This window comes from Momordica charantia (assembly GCF_013281855.1).
Source record: "Momordica charantia cultivar OHB3-1 chromosome 1 unlocalized genomic scaffold, Mcharantia_2.0 BLBB01000001.1, whole genome shotgun sequence".
Lineage (NCBI taxonomy): Eukaryota > Viridiplantae > Streptophyta > Magnoliopsida > Cucurbitales > Cucurbitaceae > Momordica > Momordica charantia.
Window position 1 is genome coordinate 21,337,334 of NW_028275157.1, and position 23,675 is coordinate 21,361,008.

Consider the following 23,675-nt stretch of genomic DNA (forward strand, 5'->3'; position numbering starts at 1 on the left):
AGTTAAATTATTAGTATATTGAATTTTAAAATTATAAAAAGTAATCGGCGGCATGTAAACACGTCAGATCCGGTTGGCAAAAGGAGTGTCCAACTTGGAAAAAAACTGGTAATTATTTTGTTGCACCCACCACGTTTATATATTTATGCAATTTTATCTGTGATTTATTGGTTTTGAAACTTTGTAATGCGAAAAGTAATCGAAAATCCAGCGGCTTTTGCCCAAATCTGACTTTATGGAAAAGCTCAACATTATTTATTCGGGAACTATTAATCTTTTTTTTTCTTTTTTTGATTTCAGATGTAAAATATTGAATCATCCATCGTCTTTTGATCTATATACGTCACTCAAATTGACTCGCAATAACAGGCAATAGAGCTGCAGTCAAGTAAAATTCAAATAATAATAATAATATTTGTGTATCATTTTATTATTGAAATAATATAATATATGTATATATACATTAATATTGATATTACAAGTATTACGGTGTGAAAGTTTCATTTCATTCAACTCAAGTAGGATTAAATCAAATAAATTAGTCAATTCCTGGAACATTGAAGCTTCATGGAGTTGCATGTAATATGCATTTTCACATGCATGTCCCTAAAAAAATGTAGGTATAGTTATTGAAAAATAGATTTTACAAAGTAAAATAAAGAAGGTAAAGAAGGAATACATAGGGTTTGTTGGATTTGACAAAGTAAAATAAGAGATCGGACGAAGTACATAGGGTTAGTCGACCATACTCTATTAGTAACAAGTAAATCGTTTAGATAAGAGACTAATAGCAATAATGACAAAAAAAAAGGACATAACTAATGTAGCTCGATAAGAGTTTCTGTTATACGAGAAATAAAGAACATAATTAATATAAGAAACAAAGAAATTCGAATAAACGATATTAATTTTGAACCATAACAGATCTCACTCAAATTATGGAAACCTATGTACACATAGCTAGCCAGACATGCAAGTTCTATTGCATGTAGTTTGTTCGTTTTTGTCAAGATAGTGTGTTACAAATATGCTATTATATTGAAAAGGAATAAGAAGTAATAATATATAGTTTCGAGTTTCTGTTGGATGGCTGTGGCGGCCAAAGAAGTTGGGAGATCCTTTCCGGCTACCCTCCGCCGCCTCTGGCGGTGTTACTTTCTTAAAGTAACTGAAATTTCGGCCACTTTAATTTGGAAAATCTGTCTTCAAGTTGAAGTTGAAGTTGACTCTCTAAAGCTTTGGGACCCTCTTTTATCTTTCCTCCGACACTTTGACCAAGTTAGTTATTCCATTTCCGACTCTAAAAGAAAAAAAAAACATTTTATTTTTTCCTTTTTCCTTTTCGTCGAGCGGGCCAGCTTAGGCACCAAGGCCCAAGCCCAATCATATTTAGGCAGGCCCATTCCTGGCAATGATTTAAAACCAACAAATGAAAGATTCTTGGTTTGGGTTAGATAAAAAAGACGTAGTTCCTTCCTTCGTGGAGTGGCTAGCTTTAGCATATTTAATTATCCATTTTGTCTCCTCCTTATTCCAAAACCATCAACAATAATCCTTCTTCCAAGTCCCAAGTTCCAATGGCGGCAAATTTCATCCATTATTTCCCCACCACAATACTCCCAACCCCCAACAGCAACTGCAGATATTACCTGCACCCGCCGCCGCCCCAGCGCCGTGGCTCGGTGCCTGTGCGCGTAAAATGCAACGGGGACGCCAAAACCTCCGCGCCGCAACCGGAAACAGGAGAGGGTAAAGCCAATAATACCCCTCTCCCTCTCCCACTCCCAACATTCCAAAAGCTTTTCAACAATTCCAACCCTTTTTTCCGAATCCTCCCGGCCAGACTGGTAATTTCACACCAAAACCCAAACCCATCTCCCCTCTCTCTCTCTAATTGGTCTTGGATAAATAATCAAAATGCTTCATTATCATCACCATCATTATTATTATTATGTTTTAATTTAATAATGTTGCAGCTGATGTCGGTTTACGCCTCTCGTCTCGTCAATAGCTTGAAAAATAGCCTAGTGTTCTCGGTGCAGCCAACAACAGATGGTGGATCCAATGTGGGTGTTAAATGGAAATTAGGTACAAATTCCAAACTAAATGCATGTTTTTGCAATAACAACTCGTTTAGAAATGGTAAATTTATCGCAAGATAAAACATTTTACAAAAATGACACAAATATAAAACTTCACAATTTTACTATTTTAAGCTGGCTCTTTCGGTTTGGCAGGGTGGGAAAAAATCGTTGTGACGTTGGGAAAGGGAATCAATGTCACTTCTCAGAATAGCTTTGGAGGAAAGTTACTTCTTGGGTACGTAATTGAATACTTGCAAATTGTTCTTTACCATTTGTTCAGGTACTTAAAAATATGAAAACAAATAAATTTACTACTATTTTTCAAACAAATAATGTTTCCATGTTAAAAATGAATTCGGTTACCATATTTAAGTACAATCTTTTCTCAAAATCATAACATTTCAAAACAGTAAGGAAGTTCTTGAAGAGTATTGGGAATTAAGTTAATAAGCTTTTGAGAACTCAATAAAATATTATAATAAACCAACAAAATTTGAAAAGTTTCAAAATTTACAAGACATTTGGAATGTAAAAATTTAATTTCTGCAAGCTCTAAGCTTTAGTTTTTGTTTGAATGATTTGTACTGGATTGGATTCAGAAACTTGGAGACGATTATGGATCCTCTTGTTCAGCTCATGCCCAATCTAGTGAGTGGAGTTTTTAAAATATTACACAGCTCTTTTTTTTTTTTTTTCAAATATAGCATAAACTTCTTATACTCCACTTGAATTATGCAATTGATTTATTTTAATTTTCGGACAATAAAAACTTATTTGAAAAACAAATGAAAGTTGAAATTGCTTGCCTTGTGAATACATCTGATCTGACGATGGGATTCAAAATTTGGAGCAGATGAATTCGAATTTGGCGGCGGAAGAGAAGTTGAAGAAAATTGCAATATCCCTTTGTGTGGGTTTCTTCCTCCTCGTTCTCTCGCTCTTCTTTTTCCAGTTTTCTGTTCGTTAATGCACCAAAGATTACATTTGCAGAGCAGAGAAACAAATTGTGAAACTCCTGACACTGTAATTTACCAAATTCTTCTCTTCTTCTCAGCTGGATACTGAATTCAATGAAATTGTTGGGATAATACACCAATTATCTATTTTAGCTCCATTTCATCCAGTACTTCTGTTGGATCTCTTACTCCCAAATAATTTTTAAACAAATCTACTACTAGACGAGACTTTTCGAATATAAATTTGCCACAAAATAAAATCAAAATTAAACTACTCAATTTGATTCAATGAGCAAATGGATATGTTCATCATGTTATTACTTTTTTTTAATAAGACTAACAAAAATCCGACCCAAATATTTTGAAGTTTAGATTGGGATGAATCTACTATTTAATTTATATTTTATTACATACATATATATATATATATATATTGAGTTCAACAATAGAGAACTTGGGAACGAAAATTTAAACCTTCAACTTTTATCTAGCGACGATATCACGGGAATGATGAATAAGGACAATATCACCTGTAAAGCTCATTGATGAAGAAGTCCCAACTAATTCTATGCTAACAACTGCAGTAAGACAAAGGAGGCAGGTGTTCTTTGAAATTATTGGATAGCCAGTTTTGCTATGAATCATGTTGAAATTGAATGCTCTCAAATCCATTCACTTGAGTGAGATAAAGGAAAGTGGAATTTCGTGTACAAAAGTGGAGGTAGCTCTTTGGATCTCCACCGATATATGTTAGGGTGTAAAAGCATGGGAGCTAACAACATCTAGATATCCTAGTAGTCCATACTATAAATATTGATGGGTACGATGTTCGCTCTTGGTCTATGCAAAGTAGGGGTACGGTTCAGCTAACGCATGAAACACTCTGTTTAGAGAATAATTGCAAGTCACCCTCATCATTGGGCCACTCTGTCTAGGGAGTACAGTTGCAACTTGCAAGATCAAAACTATAAAAAAAAAATTGATGGAACCTACGCAAATGGTTTAATTCGACATGCAAAACTCTTAATCAATTGAAGTATGTTTAGGTTTACGGTTACACTATTTAACCATTATTCGATCCAGATTATAAAATTCTCTCATTGATATAGATATAATAATCATATTTTATGATGAAATTTGTAGTTTAACTTTACTTTTACATTTTAGCTCTTGTTCGTGAGGGAAGTGGTCAAGGATAGGTCAAAATTTCTTTTTTTTTTTTTTACCATTTTACATTTCAGCTCTTGTTTGTGAGGGAAGTGGTCAAGAATACGTCAAATTTTCATTTTTTTTCACCGTAAAGTTATATTTTTTACCATAAAGTTATCTATCTATCCCTTCCCATTAGTGGAGAGAGTAGCCAAAACCAAAACCCAGCGGCCAGCGCCTCCTCCCTGTTGCCGGGAGATGCTAAAACCATGCTTCGGATTCTCAATCTAACCCCGCCGCCGCCGACCTCGATTCCTGATGAGTCAACTCGCTCCGGCGTCCCTTCAATTCGCCCTCGGAATTCAGCACACAATTGGGCGCGTTTACAGGCCAAGCTCAAGTGCAACGCCAGATTCTCTTGCCTTTTCTCCGACAATCGAAGAGAGGTTCGGCGTTTTTTCTCTAACCGAATAGAATTTTTAGTTTATTTTTTTCTTTCTAGTGTTCGTTATCAGGAATTAAGATGTTCTTTGATATTGATATTTTCGTTTCGGCGGAATTTCTTTACTTTTTCGAGGATAGGAAAACGGGTGGTGAAATTTTATACTGGGGGTTTTGGCTCCAGAAGAGAATAATCTTGGCTTGGGGAAAATTTTTAAGAAACATTTTGAACAATGAGGTTGGAAAATTACTTTTAGAGTTCCAATGGGAGATACGGATGATTTGGAGATTGGAACTTAATGACCCGGAGCACGTTACGAGTATGCTTAATCCACAACAAAATTTGAGTGGATACTGATCTTTCTACCATTGAATTATTGAACTTAGAAAACCGTAAATCTAAACATTTCTATGGAAAAACCTTGTTGTTAGGACTGTCTGTAGTGTACTGTTCCGTCTGTTTGGTGGCGGATCGCATTTTGATGGTCTGATGATTATGTAATGTCACGTAAAATTTTGGCTCTATCATCTCTGATGTTCTGGCCTTTCAACCGTGTATATCTACTTTTACTAAATAGATTTCATTGGATTTGTACATATCACTCATGGCATTTTGCCCAAAAAAGGGCTGCTGATGATTGAAATATGAATTGTTCTTATTGTGTATAAGAGAGTATTTCAACTTATTTCTATCTGTTTCAAATATTTTCTGAAAGCATTCTATCCCGTATTTTACCATCCATGTGGATTTTTCTGGTTACTTCATTTCCCTCTCTCAGAGAAATGTCAATGTTGTTAGATATGCACGCCCATCCCAAAAAGCAACAACAATGAGAATTAACTTCTTGTTGATGTTGTTTTCCCAATGTGTACCTGATCTACTACATTCACAAACTTCCAGTGCTTCCCTTTTCATTGTTGGGCCTGAAAAATGTAATTCGGAGTTGAAACAAAGGAAATCTTGCTTAAATTTGCCTTCTCTTTGTTGATAGCAGGAACAGGCAAGGAAGGCATTAGAAAGTGCACTTGGGGAAAAGAAAAACGAATTTGAGAAATGGAACAACGAAATAAAGAAAAGAGAGGAGATGGGTGGCGGAGGCAGCGGTGGACAGGGAGGTTGGTTCGGATCAGGTGGATGGTTCGGTTGGTCCGATGACCATTTCTGGCCAGAAGCACAACAGACCAGTCTTGCTGTTTTAGGTATAATTGTCATGGTAAGTAGTTTCCTTCCTCTCATCCATTTTTAGCTTCTTTCTGGTTAATTGTTTGGAAGCAATCCAACCCTCTCATTGCACTGGCTTTGGCTTGTTTTTTTCTCTCAATAAAAGTACCTCATAGTTGCAAAGGGTGAACTGTTGCTTGCCGTTATTTTCAACCCACTGCTGTATGCTTTACGAGGAACAAGGAATGGATTGACTTTCATTACTTCAAAAATTTTGAGAAAGAGCTCTGCTGGAAATTATGCTGAGTTTGATGAGATTTCAAACAGAGAAGTTTCTGGCCATGTCTCTGCTAAAGAGAAAGTTGCAAGAAAATGGGGGAGCGATTGATCATTCCACTTCTCATTTACTTTTGATCTTCATGTTTCAACAATCCAATATGTTGCTGTGTAATTTTTTATAGAATGTTTGGCTCCTAGAATTAGCAGTTCTTGTTTTGTGCTGATTTCTTAGAGAAAATTTTGAGTTACTCGAATTCACATTTAACTCATTATTTTCATATGATACATCTCCGATCAAACAGATAACAAACATAATTCTTATTTTTCTTGAGAAATACTGGAATTGTTCTTAAAATGATCAAATCAACTATATAAAATAAGCTACATCAAACTGCGACTATCCCTCCAACGAAAGAGAGGTAAAAGAGAAGAAAAACTTTATGTGGATTCCAATCCAAAACCATCAATCATTCAAGCTGATTTACACGATCCAAGATTTAGCCGATAGAAACGTGGATTATCTTTGGTCAATGTGCAATATTTTTGCTGTGTAAGAAAAGAAGCTATTTTCCCCCTAAAATATCCATAGGAAAAGGGGGAAAAAAGGTTCTTTTCCCCTCAAATATCCATAGAAAAAGGAAGGAAAAAAAGGGTTAATACTCTTTTGATTTCGAATGTTTTCCAGTTAAGCATGGAGTTGCGTAATCACTTTTAAATTTTCCAGAGTTTAGATACAGTCGTGACGAATGAGACAATCTTCTAAGGCTTTGTGATTCTAGAGGTACCTAAGGACTCATGATTACATACATAATAGAGTTGACAAAAGGCTCATAATAGAACCCAAATAAATATTGAGAAATATAAGGATGGTTTGATTAAGAGATTTGAAGTTAAATAATAAGTATAAAATTTGTTTACAAAATCAAAGTAAAATAAATTTTTATCTTCCTTTCTTTTTTTCACTAGCTTACAAAATATTGATAAAACTAACCATATTTGAAAAAAGATTTTCAAAACAAAAATTAATTAAATTGTACTTGAAATCAACCACTTGTATCCAAAGTCGATCAAAATTTAACACATATAATAAATTCGCATCCTAAACCTTTTAAAAATTTTATTGAGCAGGTCCGGGTTATAAAATAATTTAAGTTAAATTGAAACTAAGTATTGGAATTTGGAGGCAAGGAAAGTTAAAAGAGGGAATGGAGAGAAGCAATGATTATGATGTGCGTAAGAAGAGGTCAAAATGGCATCTCTGGTCCACACAATCCATTTCTCTGGCTGTACCTAAGCTGCTCTGTCTTTGTTGAATGAGCTAAATTTAGAATGCCCTCCTCGAATCTCGCCCTTCCTCCATGGAAATGGAAGACGGAACAAACAAACAAACAACAACAATGGTTCTGATCTCTGACTCTTAGTGACCTGCACGATCTCCTCTCGTTTTAGTTATTTTTAGGATCACCACATGACCATTTCTCTTCACGTTTCCACTTTTCTTTTTCTTCCTAATTCCCTCATCCTTTCCTCTGCCTTTCTCCATTCTTCATTTCCTTATATCCCCTTTCTGCCATTTCTTTCACCAATTCTTTTTTGTTTTCTTTTCTCGTTGGGTTGGGTTCTCTTCCATTTTGTTGGTTTCTTTTGCCTGGACCTCATTGCTCCTACCTCTATATCTTTTGACTCCAATTCTCTCCCATTTCCCACCCAATTCTGTCTCTCTCTGTAGCTCTTTCGACCCACTTTTTTCCTTTGTCTGTAGGTGGGCAAAGTCTGTTTCTTTTGTCTGCCATTTGGGGGTCTGATTCTGTATTTTTCTTTGGTGGGGTGGATGGTCTTTTGAGGAAATGGGTCTGGAAGAAGGAAATGGTTCTCCTGAGAAAAAGGAAGCTAAAGAAGAACAGGGGGAGGACAGTGTTGGATTGAGTAGAAAATTGAGCGAAACTTCCATATGTGCACCAGAGGAGGATGAAGATGAGGAGGGAAGGAAGATCGAGTTGGGTCCTCAGTGTACCCTCAAAGAACAACTTGAGAAAGATAAGGTTCCAGTTTGCATTCATTTCTTTCTTCCTTTTTTTCGCCTCATGCTGTGTTCAACATATAATGATTTAATGCCTTCCAAAATGGGTGTTCTCTTAGGATGATGAGAGCCTCAGAAGGTGGAAGGAACAGCTTCTTGGGAGTGTGGATATCGCTGCTGTAGGAGGTAATGCTTTCAAATTATCATCATCCAATTCCAAGTTCCAACTTTGTGTTCTTTTTCAATAATAAAATTTGGTAATCGAGGCCATTGATTGAAGAAAGTGCTGACAGTTGTGATATTTTGTGTGTGTTTGGTTTGATGGGTACAAATGAAAAGAAACTTTGGAACCAGAGGTAAAGATCCTGAGCCTAGCGATTAGAACCCCAGATAGGGAAGACATTATTCTACAGGTTCCTGAGAATGGAAACCCCAAAGGCCCCTGGTTTACTTTGAAGGAAGGTAGCCGTTACAACTTAATCTTCACCTTCAAAGTTAGCAATAATATCGTTGCTGGTCTCAAATATGCCAATACGGTCTGGAAGACTGGTGTCAAGGGTAACCCGTCCGACTTAAACTTTTGAATTCAGTGATAGTTTAAAAAACTCACCTTTCAAATGCATTTGAACTCTTTGTAACAGTCGATAGCTCAAAGGAAATGCTGGGAACTTTCAGTCCTCAGGAGGAACCTTACACTCACGAAATGCCTGAAGATACAACCCCATCTGGCATGTTTGCTCGAGGATCATATTCAGCAAGATCCAAGGTAATTGAATTTTAATTTATTGCCTCTTTTATTTTAATTTTTTTTTTCCTGAAAAATCCATTTTTCTGTTTATATGGATGATAATTTGGTTTGTTATCGTTTGCAGTTCGTTGATGACGATGATAAATGCTACTTGGAAATCAATTACACGTTTGATATCAGGAAAGACTGGCAGTCATCTTAAGAGGAAGAAAAAAAAAAGAAAGAAAAAACATCAGGACAGAATTAATTGTACTGTACCCAAATATTGTGTGTGTTGGTTTTGTGTTTGATCAATCTCTCTTTTGTGAAGCTGATAAAATTTGGTTTCGGTGTCGAAATATTTATGCATATTGAGGATATTCATTAGGAGCTTTTGGTCCAAGAGAAAGGGTCAGTTATTCAATTTCTTAACAACATTTGGGGGTTTTTTTTTTTTTTTTTAATATTATATGTATCTATTTATCTTGTTTTCCAAAAGTTTGTAAAATTGGTATCTACATGCCATCCGCCTCAAGCAAGGAAATTCTATATTTTTCGTCCACTTTTGCTCATGTTTGATGACGTTGCTTGAATGAAATGATTTTACAAATTCAAATATCACTTTTTTCAGCATATATATCAATTAATACAATTAATGTTGTTAAAGATTCTTCATTAGAAGCTTTATGCCAGAGTAAGTATATTTCAATGGTAATTAATATATATTTCAAACTAAAAAAAGTCATGAATTTGATCCCACCCCATAATAATAAGCTTTTAAGTCATAATTTGTTTCAATTAGTTATACCCAAATTTCTAATATAACTTTTAGCAATTTTATAAATAAATAAAAAACAAGTAAATAAAAATGGGGGTAGAAAATGAGGTGGAGATTTCTTTTAGTTTAACGAATGGGGGCAGAGATGGGCAAATGACTCATTGAACATAAATTTTCTCCCTACAGATTTTCTCTACGCATAAGAGTCCTTCATCCATTATTATAATTCAGAAATTCTCAATTACAATTATAAAATGAAATTCAAAATAAGTTATTCAAAATTTGCACCGTTACTCCGTTTCTTTCATCTATCCAATGCAGAGTATAATCTACTGGGTAGAAGAATCTCTGGAAAATTTAAAATTGAAGTGATTTCGTATTACCAGAGTGCAGAAAATGTTCTCCATGCGGTACTGCCATAAGTATAACTAAAGAGGAGGAAAGATGTCAAAAATCAGGAGGGCAGAATCATGAATGAGGCCACACCAATCCATCCTCCCCATTTACATTTTCAATGCAGAAAATTTTGGAATCTAGAAAATAGACGGTTTTTAAGGGGAATGCAGAGAAGAAAAATCAATTAAAAACTGGAAAACTAACACAAATTCATTCAACCGACCTGATTTATAAATCTAAGGAGATCAGGCTGTTTCCTGCTGCTACAGATTGTGCAAATTTTATTAAAAAATAAAAACTCCTCATTCAACGGTTCTAAGATGGTAATGACAGTACTACCTCTACCAATGTCTTTTAAGGAGCTGAAGGAACGATCTTTCCGGCGCATGTCCCGAACCCAACAGTGTAACCATTTCCCTGCAATAAAATTGATACATATGGAAGGAATCATATATGACAGAAGAAAAGTAGGTACGAAATACAAGTTGCATTTTCCAACGTGATATATCTTTTCCAGGTTTTTGCTGAAGTCCTATAATACACCGTATGATCTTTAGGTGAAGGCAATTTCTCTTCCTAAGTTTGATGTGATTAATGTTCCAGGACCGTGACAAATGAAGGAAAGCGAAAGAACTGATGAAAAATAAGGATAGGAGTTGCCAGGGAATATAGGATGATTTAACGTGCTAAGAAAAAAAGGAAGATAAATTTGATAAAAAAAGAACAACCTTGCATTGACCAGTAAACACGACTTCATCTCCATCTTCCAGAAATTTACGAGGTATCCCATGTAATAACTCCAATGGCTTTTGCCCATTCCATGTTAACTCCAGCAAGCAGCCAAGAGAATCCGGCTCCTGCGTCCAAATCAAAGTGGAACAAGACTTGTAAATTACAAGATCATCCCATACAAAGATTATTTAAAGAGAGACACACACACATACACATGCCCCTCATGGAATTTCGCAAAAATGAACATGGATCATGGGTAGAAGACATACAGGTCCACTTATGGTGCCAGAGCCAAGGAGATCACCTGGCTGCAAGTTGCAGCCATTGACAGTATGGTGAGCAAGCTGTTGAGTCAGCGTCCAATACCTACAACATTTCAAACTAAGCAAATAAAGAAAAGATAGAGAAGTACCACAGACAGTTGCTCAGAGGAAAATGAAGAATTGAGAAAGCAAAAACAACACACCAAACTCCAACTGAAAATCCATGATGATTACAGTGTAAAAAGAGTTAATGAACTGCTGTGTATGAACATGTTAGAGCTAGAGTAATATTGTTGACCATAGAATCATCATGCCGGGGCTGATTCACAATTTCATCTGTGTCCACCTGGTTTTTATCATGTGGAAGGACACAGCTTGCTTGGTATAACTAGGTTCAATGATCCATGGTTTTGGAAGGGGGAACGAAATGACCGTAAATTGGGATTTACATATAAAATTGAAAGATTTGTAGTGCCTCCTTACAAATGCTTAAAATTACTTCTTGTCACCACATGTGCATCTTGTTGGCCAGCAGGTCGAATTTGGACCTTGCAGAAGGAAAACATATTCATCACTATCTCAAGCATGAAATCAAACTCAAAACTCCATTGCTAAGAGCATGAAAAAAAATTTATGAGCCACACAAATAAAATGGCAAGAGAGAGAAAGAAACTACTGGCATTTTTAGAAGATATAATAATCAATAATGTAATAAGAGAAAAATCATGGGCTACCATGTTATATGATAGATTTATTTAAGCTGAATTAACTACCTCCAGAGAGATGTCATAGTTCTTGGAAGTCTTTTCGGCTAGATATGGCAATGGAGGTGGGTCCTACAACAAAAGGCACAAATCATATAACCTGTTAGAGCTTTTACGCATAACATGCAAAACAGGGCCATAATGGCATTATTATTCAAACAAACAGATGATATGAAACAGAACCTGCTTGGGAGCATCACATATGAAAGGCTCTAAAGCTTCTAGTGTAACAATCCATGGGGATATTGTGGTACCTAAAACATTACATAGAAAAAAAGGTAAAGTCCCTTGAAGTTATGAAAAGAGAGACAATAAGAGTTCAGAATTGTGGCCAAAATACTGCAAACTAAATAAATTCTCTAACCAGTACATGCAATGGTGTAAATTTTAACTTCAGCTCCTTGAACTAAAGACTAGAAGAAAAAAAAATGAAAGTTAGGTTTACCAAAACTCTTCCCAAGAAAGGGCCCCAGAGGCACATATTCCCATGCCTGAATGTCTCTAGCTGTGAAAAGTCAAAATATTCTAAGCAAACATCAGATATTGACCAAGCAAGCAGAACTTCAAAAATTAGCAGAGCAAAGTATTTGTACCACTCCAGTCATTCATTAGCACTAGGCCAAAAATATGATCTTCTGCTTCATTGATATCTATAGGCTTTCCCAACTCATTCCCAGTACCAACAACAGCAGCCTGTAAGCAACATTGACATTTAATGTTAGAATGAAAAATTATAGCCATAAAGAAGTAGAAGAACATAACATGATATATAACACAACCAATATCAGGTAAAAGAATCAGCACAGGCATCTGAGTTTAGGACTCTAACCATTTCCAGCTCAAAGTCCATCTTCGCAGAAGGACCAAACTGTGGTGGAGAGTTCCCAGCTGGAGCGCTCTGGCCTCTGGGAAAGGTAAAAATACATGAGAAAAATCCAAAGAATGAAATCATACAAGAAAGAATGATAATATAGTATTAAAATAACAATAACCAAGAGAACTGCCTTTGCAAAAAAATAAAAATAAAAATAACCAAGAGGGTAAGGAAGCCTCTTAAACTAATAAAGAACAAAGCAAGAACAAACTCTACCAACAATACAAACTAGCCTATTGTAAGAACCAATAATTCTTTTTAACTGAAAAGAAGTGGGATTGACACCATTAGTATATGAGGCATCATTAAACATAAACTAAATGAAGGAACAACATCTAAGGCCAGTATCTTTCATCCCACAGTTTTCAGAGAGTGGGGTTTTTTTTTTTTTTTAGTACAACAACATGTGGAGCACTGGAGGTGGGGATTCGACCTCACGACCTTTTGGTGGAAGATAGGTGTCTCCAGTTGAGCTAAGCTCAAGTTGGCAATTTTCAGATGGTGGTTACCAAACAATTGGCATATAGATAAGCACCTCTATCTCGTTTTACATTTTTTTTATCCAGTACTAAAAAAGAATAAATATAAAACAAACAGAAAAAGGGAAAACTCAAAAAAATTACCATACCGAGGACGAACAATGTTTGTTCCTGAGATGACAATGGATGATGCACGTCCATGATATGCAATTGGAAGGTGGAACCTATATATAACAACTTAGGATTTTCAACTTCCAAAACTTAAAAAGAAAAAAGGACGTTGAAGAGTTTATTTGCCACATATTAAGTATCCACAAACCAGTTGGGAAGAATTGGGTTTTGAGAACCCCGAAATAAAGTTCCACAATTTTTTGCATGATACAGAGACGAAAAGAAGTCTGTGTAGTCCTGAATGGCCACAGGAAGAACCATCTCTGCTTTATTCTGGAAATGTAGACATCTTATTGACATTAGATAGGCGATATGTGAAAGAAAGTTGAACCTTCTGAATTGTGCATGTTATTACCATTGGAATAAGTGACCTCAACCTTAGAGCTTCATTGTCACGCAAGGCTGGTTCAGAAGCTGCACCAAAGGAAAACCAGTTCTTCCCATTGGTTTGATAAGCATGTTAAAACACTGAAAATAATCTACCAACTTATAATTAATAAGCGTGCAAATAATAAAACCTTGATAGGCCATCCTTCCAATATAATTCTAATTTATGCTAGGGAACACTTTCCTCGTATTGCATCAAGCATTTGATTGTAAGAGTTATGCAAGCATACATGATAGCAGTTTTTGAAGCGTCGCACGAGCTTCCATCCAAGCAGGCCGTCCCAGAGACAAAAACTTGTTTAGATTAGGCTGCATGCATCGAGATTTAAGATATCATGTATCTTGATTGCCAATTTCGCCAGGAAAAGATTAAAAAAAGCACGGATAAACTTATGAAAGAATGACGTCGTGAAAATGTAAGTTGACCAAGTCGCGAGTAATTTAACACACATTTACGCGCACCAACCACTACAGTGGACTCAGTAATTGCTAAGCAGAGCCATCAATTTCCATTCATCGGCATTTCAAGATAGAATAAGACTACGGAACGCAGTCTTGATCAATGTATCCATGATTCCAATTACATGCTCAAGCACGGACAAAAAAACGGCGGGGTAAATGGCGCAATTTAAAGATCGCCAAGAAACAGTTCAGCTTTAAGTGAATACCTGATGAAAACAATCGGAGTTCTTAAGTAGAGGTCCATCGAAGAGGCCAGCAGAAGCGATCTCAGAGAGGTCCAACACATAATCGCCGATTGCCACACCTGGTCGCTGAACTGAACCAGGTCCAGGCTTGAATACTCCGTAGGGCAGGTTCTGAATGGGGAAGTGAGAGTCCGAATGAACGTCGACAAAAGACTTCATCGCCATGTTCTTGCTGGGAAGGGTGAGAATGAAGTCGATGATTTTCGCGAAGAAGAAGAGTTCAGAAGAAACTGGGGGAGATAAAATGGAAGAAGGACTGCAACTGTTCTATGTATTTATGGAGGGGCAGTAGGTGATAAAAACAAGTAAAATTAATGAAAATTTCTGAACCTTTAATATTTTTAGTAGTTGTCATCGACGGCGTAGATCGTATATGACTATTATTTTCAATTTCGTTTTTTTTAACCAATAATCTCTCTCTCTTGTTTGCAAAATTTTAAAATTTTTACTTCTAAAATATTTTAAAATTTATATAAAAATTTAAAAATAAAAAAATTTTCATAAACTTGTTTTTACTTTTGAAATTAGCTTAACAATTAAAACATATTTTCAATAAAGGTACCAATAAAATTGTAGAAAAACAAACATAATTTTTAAAAATTGAAAACTAAACGAAATAGTTATCAAATGAACACATAAATTTTTATCCATGTATGAAATTGATCTGAAATCTTCCTAACTTAAAAATCTCAACAAAAATTCAAGTATGGGTTTTTATTGAGATTTTATTAATTTTGTACCAAACATGTCTTAAGCTTATAATTCATTAAAATGGATATGATTTTTTCTGTTTACATTATTATTGCAAAAATATATTGAAAAGTAAAAAGATTGCAAGGGTAAAGATTACATAACTTATCTAAGTAGGTGAATCAATGGATGAAATTGAAAAATTTTAATAAAAATTGGTTCATATTGCCCAAAAAATATCAAGGTAGTTTTAAATAATAAATCCCATAAATAGAGTGCTCCTCAAACTAGTAAAAAACACACCAGAAATTCGCTTCCAAAACAAATATATATATATATATATATACCAGCAACCTTTTACAGAGAATATTATTTATTTAAAGTAAAATTATGCAAAATATGTGTGAACTTTGACAATGATTTTTTAATAATACCCCTAAACTTTAAAAAGCCCCATTAATACCTTGACTTTGGCTGTTAAAATGTTAATTACAACGTGGAAAAGAGAAAAATGGTTGAAATTTTGGCCAAAACAATGAAAGAGATAGAGGAGGGACTAAAAAATTATTTATGTAAACTCGCTGTCCCCATTCCTCCCTTCCTTCACCTTCTTGTTAGTTACTGCAGCTATAAACTTCAATTCATTTGTTTAACTTGGGGGGTTGCTGCAATATTGTAAAATTGGGGCTGCTGTAACCTTGCTTTTTGGTGCTGTTGGTTATACATTACTGCTGGTTTTACATTATTGACTTTATTAAAACGTCAAATTTTCTTTTCTTGAAAAGTTGTTAAAACATCAATGATTTTTAACCAATGAAAGTTTATATCTATACTATATAATGTATGGGGAAAAAAAAAGATCATAATACCTTTTTAATTTTTGACTAATTACAAATCCTATACAATTTTATAATAATTTTTTTTAACTGACACACTAATTGACCCATATCTCAAACCAAGTGATTGAGTTCGATCATTTACCACCACATGTTGTACTAAAAAAATTCAAATACATAAATTGTTGTCAATTCATTTATTATTGTTATGGTTTTTATAATGAAACCGAATAATTATTAATCTGTTAACAATTTACTTAGTATTATTATTATAATGAAATCGATGATTATTAAAATTCCACATAAAATATATAAATACAAACGTTATAACCACTACCTCCAAATCAATGGTGAAAGAAGTTGCACTATAAGATTGCATAAAATAAAGGGGCTAATTCCGAACAAAATATACAAAATATAATTCAATTGATGGGTGAACATTCGAAGAGGAATGATGTTAGTAAACATATTAAACGTAAAGAAAGAGCAAGGGCGATGATGATAACTACAAGAGGCGATGATGAATATTAATGCGACGGTAGTAATGACAAGCATATCAATCAATGGACGGTAATAACAAGAAATAATATGGTGTCGATGGTGAGCAATAGAACGATAGCAATGACAATATCAATTGAAGAAGATTAAAGATGGAGAGGAAGAGACTCGGTTAACCGTAGCCACATAGAAGAATTAAAAGATCAAATGAAATATGAGATTTGTAAGAAAAGTGAGAATCATTACTGTTATGTAAGATTTCTTCAACTACAAACTTTGTCACTAAATTTTATTTGTTTAAAAATAATATTATTGAATGTGATTGTATATTTGTATTCATTAAAAAAAAGTCTGAACCAGACCGAACTGTCAAATATATCCTTACTCTTTTTAGAATTAAAATAAAAATAATAATGAATTAAAATGTTTTTTAAATTAAAATAAACAATTGACTTGTCAATGAAGGAACTAATCGGGTATTTCTCTTTCCTAGAATTTTTTTTAAATTTTTACAGTCAAAATAAAATATCCTTGAAAATGAGAGAATCTGCAAATAAACAAGGCAATGCATTAATTTCAAAATTTCAAACAGAAAATTTTATTCTCATTAAAAAAAAGACTATGGAAAATTTTCCGCATTCAAAAGAGTATTCTTTTCGACATCAAAATGATTTTGGAACTGAATTTATGTCTGCCATTAATATTATTTAATATTAATTTTCATCATCGTTTCCATATAATTTGTATTTAATATTATCGTAACTTCTTTATTCAAACCAATTTATTTGTTCAGGTGCAACCTTTATGTCAGCTCGAACATGTGTGAACTTTCTATTAGTTTCGTTTAGATATTTTTTTTAGTACAGTTTTGTTTAGATTTTTACACGGGATAATATTATAAATTGGAAATATGACATATACTAGATCTTTTTACATACTTTCATAAATACCCCTAATGACAAATATCAAAGATCTAATATTTGGATATTTGTTTTCAATTTAGTATCTTATATTTTAACATTAATGAAGTTAGTATCTCGCAACTGGTGAATGTTAAAATGGACTAATTATAACTTTATATGGAATAATACTTGATGATTTCGTATAATTTTGCTTTTGAATTTTTTTTTTGCATAAATTTAAAGAGTAAAAATATTATAACACTGTAAATTGACATAAATTAAGGAAAATTGGTAGAAGTTTAGAGAATAATAAATATGATCCAGAGAATAAAATTTGAAATTTCTACTAATTTCTTAAAATTTTGGAGGGACTTTCCTCCCTAAAATTATTTTTTCTCCTACTGATTTGTAATCACTATGTCAAGGTAATGTTAACATTCACAAATAACAAGGATGGAATGAAAAAATATAAAATATAAAAAATTAAATTGAAACTTTTTGACCCTTTCTAAAACATAAAATTATTCAACCAACTAAAAAAAATTGTATCATTTTTTTGTTTTTGAAAATAAAAATGATATCATAAGGATATAAAACTAATTTTAATTAATTTAAAAATATAATTAAATTGAATAATATTTTACTCAATTTATTCAACATTATTGATATTTTAAATATTAAAAAAAAAACAGCCGTGCATTTGTACGCGGTAAAACATCAGTTTGACAAACGGTTGAAAGACTTAAAAGTAAATAAACTTTTAAAATTTTCAATGGAATCTTTTCAGCTTTGGAATATAATAATTACTGGTTGATTTCAGAGGAGAAAAAATAAAGTGCTCGTTAAAAATCTAATTTTAAACTATAAACAATCGAAATAAAAACTCGTTAAAAAGTCGAGCACGAGCAGGTGGCCGCCAATGGACAAGAACCAGAGGCCTACGTGGAGCAAAAGCAGCAGGCCACGTATAAAGATGAGAAAGATCCAACGGCCAGAGTTATGACGAATATATGCCATTGCCGTCCCAAATCCGAGGGAGAAATAAACATTAAAGAATAATTAAACAGAAATTAGGATTCGAATTCCAACCGTCCTTATTCAAGAAATCGATTTGCGTGCTTTCTCATCCCCAAATTATTCGTATTCGGTCCCCTCTTTCTTCTGCCTCTCCTTCGTTTTCCTTTCTACCGTGCTCTCCTATCAACCAAAACTCACCAGGTTTCTCTCTTTCTCTCTTCCAATTTATGTACTACTTTTGCTGAGGTTGGCAATTGTGTCTTTGGAGAGTACACTATGTTTTCGGAATTTTGTTTCACCTTCGAATTTTCCGGGATTGTCGACTTGTTTTTTTGAATTTTTCTGGTTCGTAACTGTTTGGTAATGAACTTAATCGTCCTAGATTTACCTCCACTAGTTAGAAGTGAACTGATAGCATGCAGCTTGGAAGTATTCTTAAGCTTTGAAGATAAACGACTAGTTCTCACAAGTGTGAGGTGGTTTTGGAAATGGTATCGAGTTTCATTTTCTTGAATTCAAGCTTTTCGAATGCTTAAATTTCGAGCCGAGAATCGCATAACTTTGGTTTGCCGGAGACCATTCGTGTTTTTACATATTTGTATGCATTGACTTGCTAGGTACATTATGTGTGCATACTTATTTATATGCGTTGAAATCAATATTTCAGTCCTCAATTTGTGGTCTTGTTTTAAATTGATGTTTCAGGGAACAGTTATTGTGCAGCTAATGATTTTTAGGATCCAGTGATAACTGATAAGTGCATTTCTGAGTCCTCACCATGATAAACGACAACAGTACCAATAATCCGTCGACTCCTGGTGGCCGGACTCGGCATCGGAGGCGGCCAAGTGATGTTCGTCACTTCCTCTTTGATGCATACCGTTTTTCTTACGTTTTATTCACTGTCGTCTTTTTTTTTTTTTTTTTTTTTTTAATGAAATCCAACCCTCCATTCTTGACGCTTAAATTTTTAGTACTAATTATATCGGGGGATGTCAAATCGTATAAAGAGCTCAATGCTATATTATTTCTGTCAACTTAAATGCCGTAGCTTCATTTTTACTATTTTTAGCTATATTCTTATTCCCTCTCATTGTAGGTGCAGCAATCATGCATTGGGATATTGTTGGTGCAGCAATTTTAATAGTTTACTTTTGAATTAATTTTAAGGTTATTTCGGACGATGGCAAAGGCAAACCAAGTGAAGGCAATTTACTTGTTAATGACCACAATAAATACAAATCGTTCTTGATCCGTGCATACTCAACCATTTGGATGATTGGGGGTTTTGCATTGATTATATACTTGGGGCATCTCTATATTACGGCCATGGTTGTTGTCATTCAAGTTTACATGGCGAAGGAACTGTTCAACCTACTCAGGAGAGCTCGTGAGGATACACGTCTACCAGGATTCCGACTATTAAATTGGTAACGTTGATGCTTCATGCTCGTTTGTTTTTTCTGTGGTCTATTCTCTAATCTCTTTCTTTTTTTAGGAGCTTGCATTTTGTAATTACTAATTGATTAGTTCTCAAGTGCAGGCACTTCTTCTTCACGGCAATGCTATTTGTGTATGGTCGCATTTTAAGTCAGCGGCTTGTTAATACTGTCACTTCAGATAAATTTTTATATCAGCTAGTGAGCAGTCTCATCAAGTACCATATGGTTATCTGTTATTCCTTATACATTGCAGGTTGGTAGCCCTATTAAAAATTTCACCATCTTGAAACATAAACCAGTGCCGTTAAAATCATGTCATGGTGTGCAGTTTACAACTGCAAATTTATTCGTGTCATAATTTTCATGGTCTTTTTTTTGTTTGATTTCCATTTCTTGTATTGTCTTTTAATTTTTCTTTTGCATGAATTGTATTAGTTTTTTCAGTTTTCTGGAAATTTTAATTTTCTTGACAACTTTGTAACATTATTCCCTCATTATCTTTTCCCTTTCTTTTTGGGCTCAGGTTTTATGTGGTTCATTCTTACTTTAAAGAAGAAGATGTACAAATATCAATTTGGCCAGTATGCATGGACGCATATGATTCTAATTGTCGTTTTTACACAGTCCTCTTTCACAGTAGCCAATATTTTTGAAGGAATCATCTGGTAGTTCAACTACTTAAAGAGGAAAGAAAATTATGTTAAAGCAAATCATGTCTTCTGTGGCTTGAAGTTAGCCTTGGAATTTCACTTTTTTCCTTATGAATGAGTAATATTTCTGCAGGTTTCTCCTACCAGCATCACTTATTGTTATCAATGACATTGCTGCCTATATATTTGGTTTCTTCTTTGGAAGAACACCTTTGATCAAGTTATCTCCAAAGAAAACTTGGGAGGGATTTATAGGAGCCTCTATTATGACTATCATATCTGCTTTTGGCGTGAGCAAATTTTTCTTTTACGTTCTATTTTCCTCACTGGATTTATTCAGTTTCTTATGTCAACCTGTTGTCGAGGTTGCTCGACTATGTGTCATCCATTTACGTTATAGAGCTTCGTAGTTTTTGTTATGAGAATCATGAACTATTATCATATGAGTAGCTTAAATTGCCTAAAATAGTGCTCATTTTGATTGTATTGGTGAAGTTGAACACCAATCATTAAAAGAATTAGTCTTTCTATGTAGAATTGCTACATTTGCAATGACTAGGCTAGTGGTTTCTTGTAGTAATGATTTCTTGTTAACAATCTATATGCAGCCGGACATTTGTACTTAATGAATATGGGATGTTCAACTGTTTTTGCAGCTTGCTAATGTCATGGGTCGTTATCAGTGGCTTACTTGTCCAAGAACGGTAATTGTTTCGTAATAACACCTTTCTTGAAGAGGCTTGTTCTTATTTTGAAGCTTTTGCTGTCATATGGTGCAATAATCTCAGGATTTATCAACTGGTTGGCTTCACTGTGATCCTGGTCCTTTGTTTAAGTCCGAATATTTCACTTTACCAGGATGGACTCCTGATTGGGTTAGTAAAGACTATAAATTGTATCTTATTTAATATGATTGGTATATCTCTTCTCTCCCTTCTATTTCCGGAATTCTTTTAATCGTGTCTAAAGCTATTAATTTTACAATCTCATAGTAAAATTGTCTCTAATATGTGCATCTATGTATGTCTTTAACCTGACTTTAGCCGAGGCCATATTATCTTGCTGATTTCTTTTTAGTTTACATTTGTTAGAAAATTGGTGAAGTCAGCAAGCTCATTACTAGACCCATAGACTAAACCTCTAATAGAGGGAGAGTAGCGGGGAAAGGTAAGCCTGTGAACCACTCAAGCTTTACTTGAGAGGAGATGAGAGGAGTGAGCCATTTGAACAACATAACGAAGAAGAGAGAGATGTCTTGAACCCATTTGGGCTTTAGAGAGCAACCAGGAGAAGAGAGAAATTTCTGAGGAATCCTCAGTGAGTGGGAAAGAGGAGAGATATATACAATGTGTAGTATACAAAGAGTATCCATGAGAATATTGTATTGACGTGATGTGTATCTTTTAGATATGTATAATGTGGAATATCCATTCAGATTTTGTCCTATGGTTTTGTCTTTTGATGATTTTCTGCATAAGTAATCGTTATCAATTTAATTCGTTCAACCCTTAACACAAAAGCAGACAGGCAAATCTTAGAAAAATTATTAGCCTATATTGACAATAGCATGTTTCTTACTCGACAACTGGTCTTAGAGCTAAGCCTATTATGCCCCTACAGAAGTGTCTATTCCCACCTTTAGCTTGTATCAGGCGTAATCTTCCCAATTCATATGAGCTGCTTGGCATGTATATTGTATACTTTCTTCAGCTTTTGAAGGTGGATACTCACCATTCTTCTATGAACTGCATGCAATATTGTTTTAGCTTACAAGACTCATGAAGTTACTTCAAATCTGCGTGGAACTCACATTTCTGTATTCTCTGTCAGTTTCCATGGAAGAAAGTAAGCATATTGCCAGTTCAAGGACATGCATTATGTCTTGGTTTATTTGCATCAATAATTGCTCCTTTTGGAGGCTTCTTTGCGAGTGGTTTCAAAAGAGCTTTCAAAGTCAAGGTTCATTTCAAATATCGTCCTTGTAATGTTTTGCAAAGTCTCAATTTTGAGATCAGTTGTCAGTACACGATTTCTCTTTTTGATGCAGGATTTTGGTGATAGCATCCCTGGGCATGGTGGAATTACAGATAGAATGGATTGTCAGGTGAACCATTGAGAACTCTGAACATTGCTGTCTTCGATTAATTTTCTTAATTCAAAACTCTTGATCAACCATAGGTCCATACCTTATATTAAAGACAGAGGACTTTTACAAATATGTTCTCCCATTGGAACTTGACACTGATTCTTAGAGTTCATTGTAATCCTCTTTCAAACTATGGTTTGTAATCCTCTTTCAAACCAAGGTGACTAGTCACCTGCCTGGGATTTAATGTCCTATGAGTTACTTTGGCCTATACGTAGTAGAGTGAAGTTGTTGTCCCATGAGAATAGTTGAGGGTGCACAAACTAGCCCGCCTGCAGCTTAGAAGACGAGAGAGTAGTTTTGTGTCTTTGTGGGAGGTTCTAGCTGGTCTAAAAGTAATGTATTTGTGTTGCATATCAAAATACTTCCGTTTATTGCTTATTCAGATAGTGTAGCCCTTTCCCCTATTTATGTGCATTTCCCTAATTGCATAATACTTTACGTAGATGGTGATGGCTGTATTCGCTTACATATATCATCAATCATTTGTTGTGGCTCAGAGCCTAACTGTTGACACAATCTTGGATCAGGTAGTCCTACGTGCCCCATTTTATTTCTGTATATCATATAATCTTTTTCACCAATATTGTGTAAAATCGTATATGCTGTATTGCTGCTTTATAGATACTCATGAATCTCACAATCGAGGAACAAGCAGCTCTTTACTTGAAGCTTGGGCAAATCTTGCAACAGCGGATGGTTGGCTAGAACTAGAATCTGATGCCTTCGTTCTCTCTTATTGTTTTAGAAAGCTTGGACATTGTACCTTAGTGAAATGAAGGAAAATACCATATAATGATTTATTCTTGCTGTCGTCCCACCTTTCATATATGGCATGCCCTAGAAATTATTCATAAATGATTGAATAATCTTGTCGGATAGCTTGATTAAATGTTTTATTTTCAGCTATGTAAACAGTAAATGTATTATATTACTATATAGGATTTTTAATGTTAATGTATTTTAGGTGAATGAAATTTGCACTGTGGTAAATATTGAAAATCTAGCACAAATATTGTGCATGACTTTCAACTCAATCGAAGGGTTGAAGTCGAGGGCTAAATTGTCATAATTACTGAAAGCACGAAAATATGTATAAAACAAATGATAATAGAGTAATGAAAA

At 34.5% G+C, this 23,675-nt stretch overlaps 5 protein-coding genes across 7 annotated transcripts; 4 read left to right on the plus strand and 1 right to left on the minus strand.

Moving 5' to 3' along the window:
• The first annotated feature begins 1,474 nt into the window (after nucleotides 1–1,474).
• Nucleotides 1,475–3,207, plus strand: LOC111005830 (uncharacterized). The gene is made up of 5 exons (XM_022277467.2): nucleotides 1,475–1,847; nucleotides 1,977–2,088; nucleotides 2,238–2,319; nucleotides 2,684–2,732; nucleotides 2,938–3,207. Exons 1-5 carry the CDS (start codon nucleotides 1,578–1,580, stop codon nucleotides 3,049–3,051), a joined length of 627 nt encoding a protein of 208 aa, XP_022133159.1. The 5' UTR covers nucleotides 1,475–1,577; the 3' UTR covers nucleotides 3,052–3,207.
• Nucleotides 3,208–4,379: 1,172 nt separating this feature from the next.
• LOC111005307 (sulfate adenylyltransferase subunit) lies at nucleotides 4,380–6,356 on the plus strand. Of its 2 annotated transcripts, none has more exons than XM_088118514.1 (3): nucleotides 4,380–4,635; nucleotides 5,623–5,844; nucleotides 5,959–6,356. In XM_088118514.1, the coding sequence occupies exons 1-3, from the start codon at nucleotides 4,459–4,461 to the stop codon at nucleotides 6,178–6,180; spliced, it is 621 nt and encodes a 206-aa protein (XP_087974640.1). In that variant the 5' UTR covers nucleotides 4,380–4,458; the 3' UTR covers nucleotides 6,181–6,356. The 2 variants fall into 2 exon arrangements, with proteins under 2 accessions (XP_087974640.1, XP_022132456.1); XM_022276764.2 differs by having other exon boundaries at nucleotides 4,381–4,635; nucleotides 5,626–5,844.
• Nucleotides 6,357–7,356: 1,000 nt separating this feature from the next.
• LOC111005718 (rho GDP-dissociation inhibitor 1) lies at nucleotides 7,357–9,390 on the plus strand. Its single transcript, XM_022277335.2, has 5 exons — nucleotides 7,357–8,113; nucleotides 8,211–8,277; nucleotides 8,431–8,649; nucleotides 8,733–8,857; nucleotides 8,964–9,390. Exons 1-5 carry the CDS (start codon nucleotides 7,919–7,921, stop codon nucleotides 9,039–9,041), a joined length of 684 nt encoding a protein of 227 aa, XP_022133027.1. The 5' UTR covers nucleotides 7,357–7,918; the 3' UTR covers nucleotides 9,042–9,390.
• An 811-nt stretch (nucleotides 9,391–10,201) lies between these two features.
• LOC111005742 (fumarylacetoacetase) lies at nucleotides 10,202–14,627 on the minus strand. The gene is made up of 14 exons (XM_022277363.2): nucleotides 14,331–14,627; nucleotides 13,893–13,971; nucleotides 13,631–13,689; nucleotides 13,424–13,548; nucleotides 13,254–13,328; nucleotides 12,581–12,656; nucleotides 12,345–12,444; nucleotides 12,197–12,256; nucleotides 11,935–12,005; nucleotides 11,761–11,823; nucleotides 11,471–11,535; nucleotides 10,994–11,090; nucleotides 10,721–10,849; nucleotides 10,202–10,409 (listed from the first exon to the last, which is right to left on the minus strand). Exons 1-14 carry the CDS (start codon nucleotides 14,532–14,534, stop codon nucleotides 10,347–10,349), a joined length of 1,266 nt encoding a protein of 421 aa, XP_022133055.1. The 5' UTR covers nucleotides 14,535–14,627; the 3' UTR covers nucleotides 10,202–10,346.
• A 3,726-nt stretch (nucleotides 14,628–18,353) lies between these two features.
• On the plus strand, nucleotides 18,354–23,543 carry LOC111005427 (phosphatidate cytidylyltransferase 2). Of its 2 annotated transcripts, XM_022276913.2 has the most exons (12): nucleotides 18,354–18,513; nucleotides 19,018–19,165; nucleotides 19,483–19,742; nucleotides 19,856–20,007; nucleotides 20,278–20,419; nucleotides 20,538–20,694; nucleotides 21,061–21,108; nucleotides 21,193–21,279; nucleotides 22,235–22,363; nucleotides 22,452–22,508; nucleotides 22,997–23,080; nucleotides 23,175–23,543. In XM_022276913.2, exons 2-12 carry the CDS (start codon nucleotides 19,091–19,093, stop codon nucleotides 23,256–23,258), a joined length of 1,275 nt encoding a protein of 424 aa, XP_022132605.1. In that variant the 5' UTR covers nucleotides 18,354–18,513; nucleotides 19,018–19,090; the 3' UTR covers nucleotides 23,259–23,543. The 2 variants fall into 2 exon arrangements, with proteins under 2 accessions (XP_022132605.1, XP_087977652.1); XM_088121526.1 differs by lacking the exon at nucleotides 19,018–19,165 and having other exon boundaries at nucleotides 18,367–18,513.
• Nucleotides 23,544–23,675: the final 132 nt, after the last annotated feature.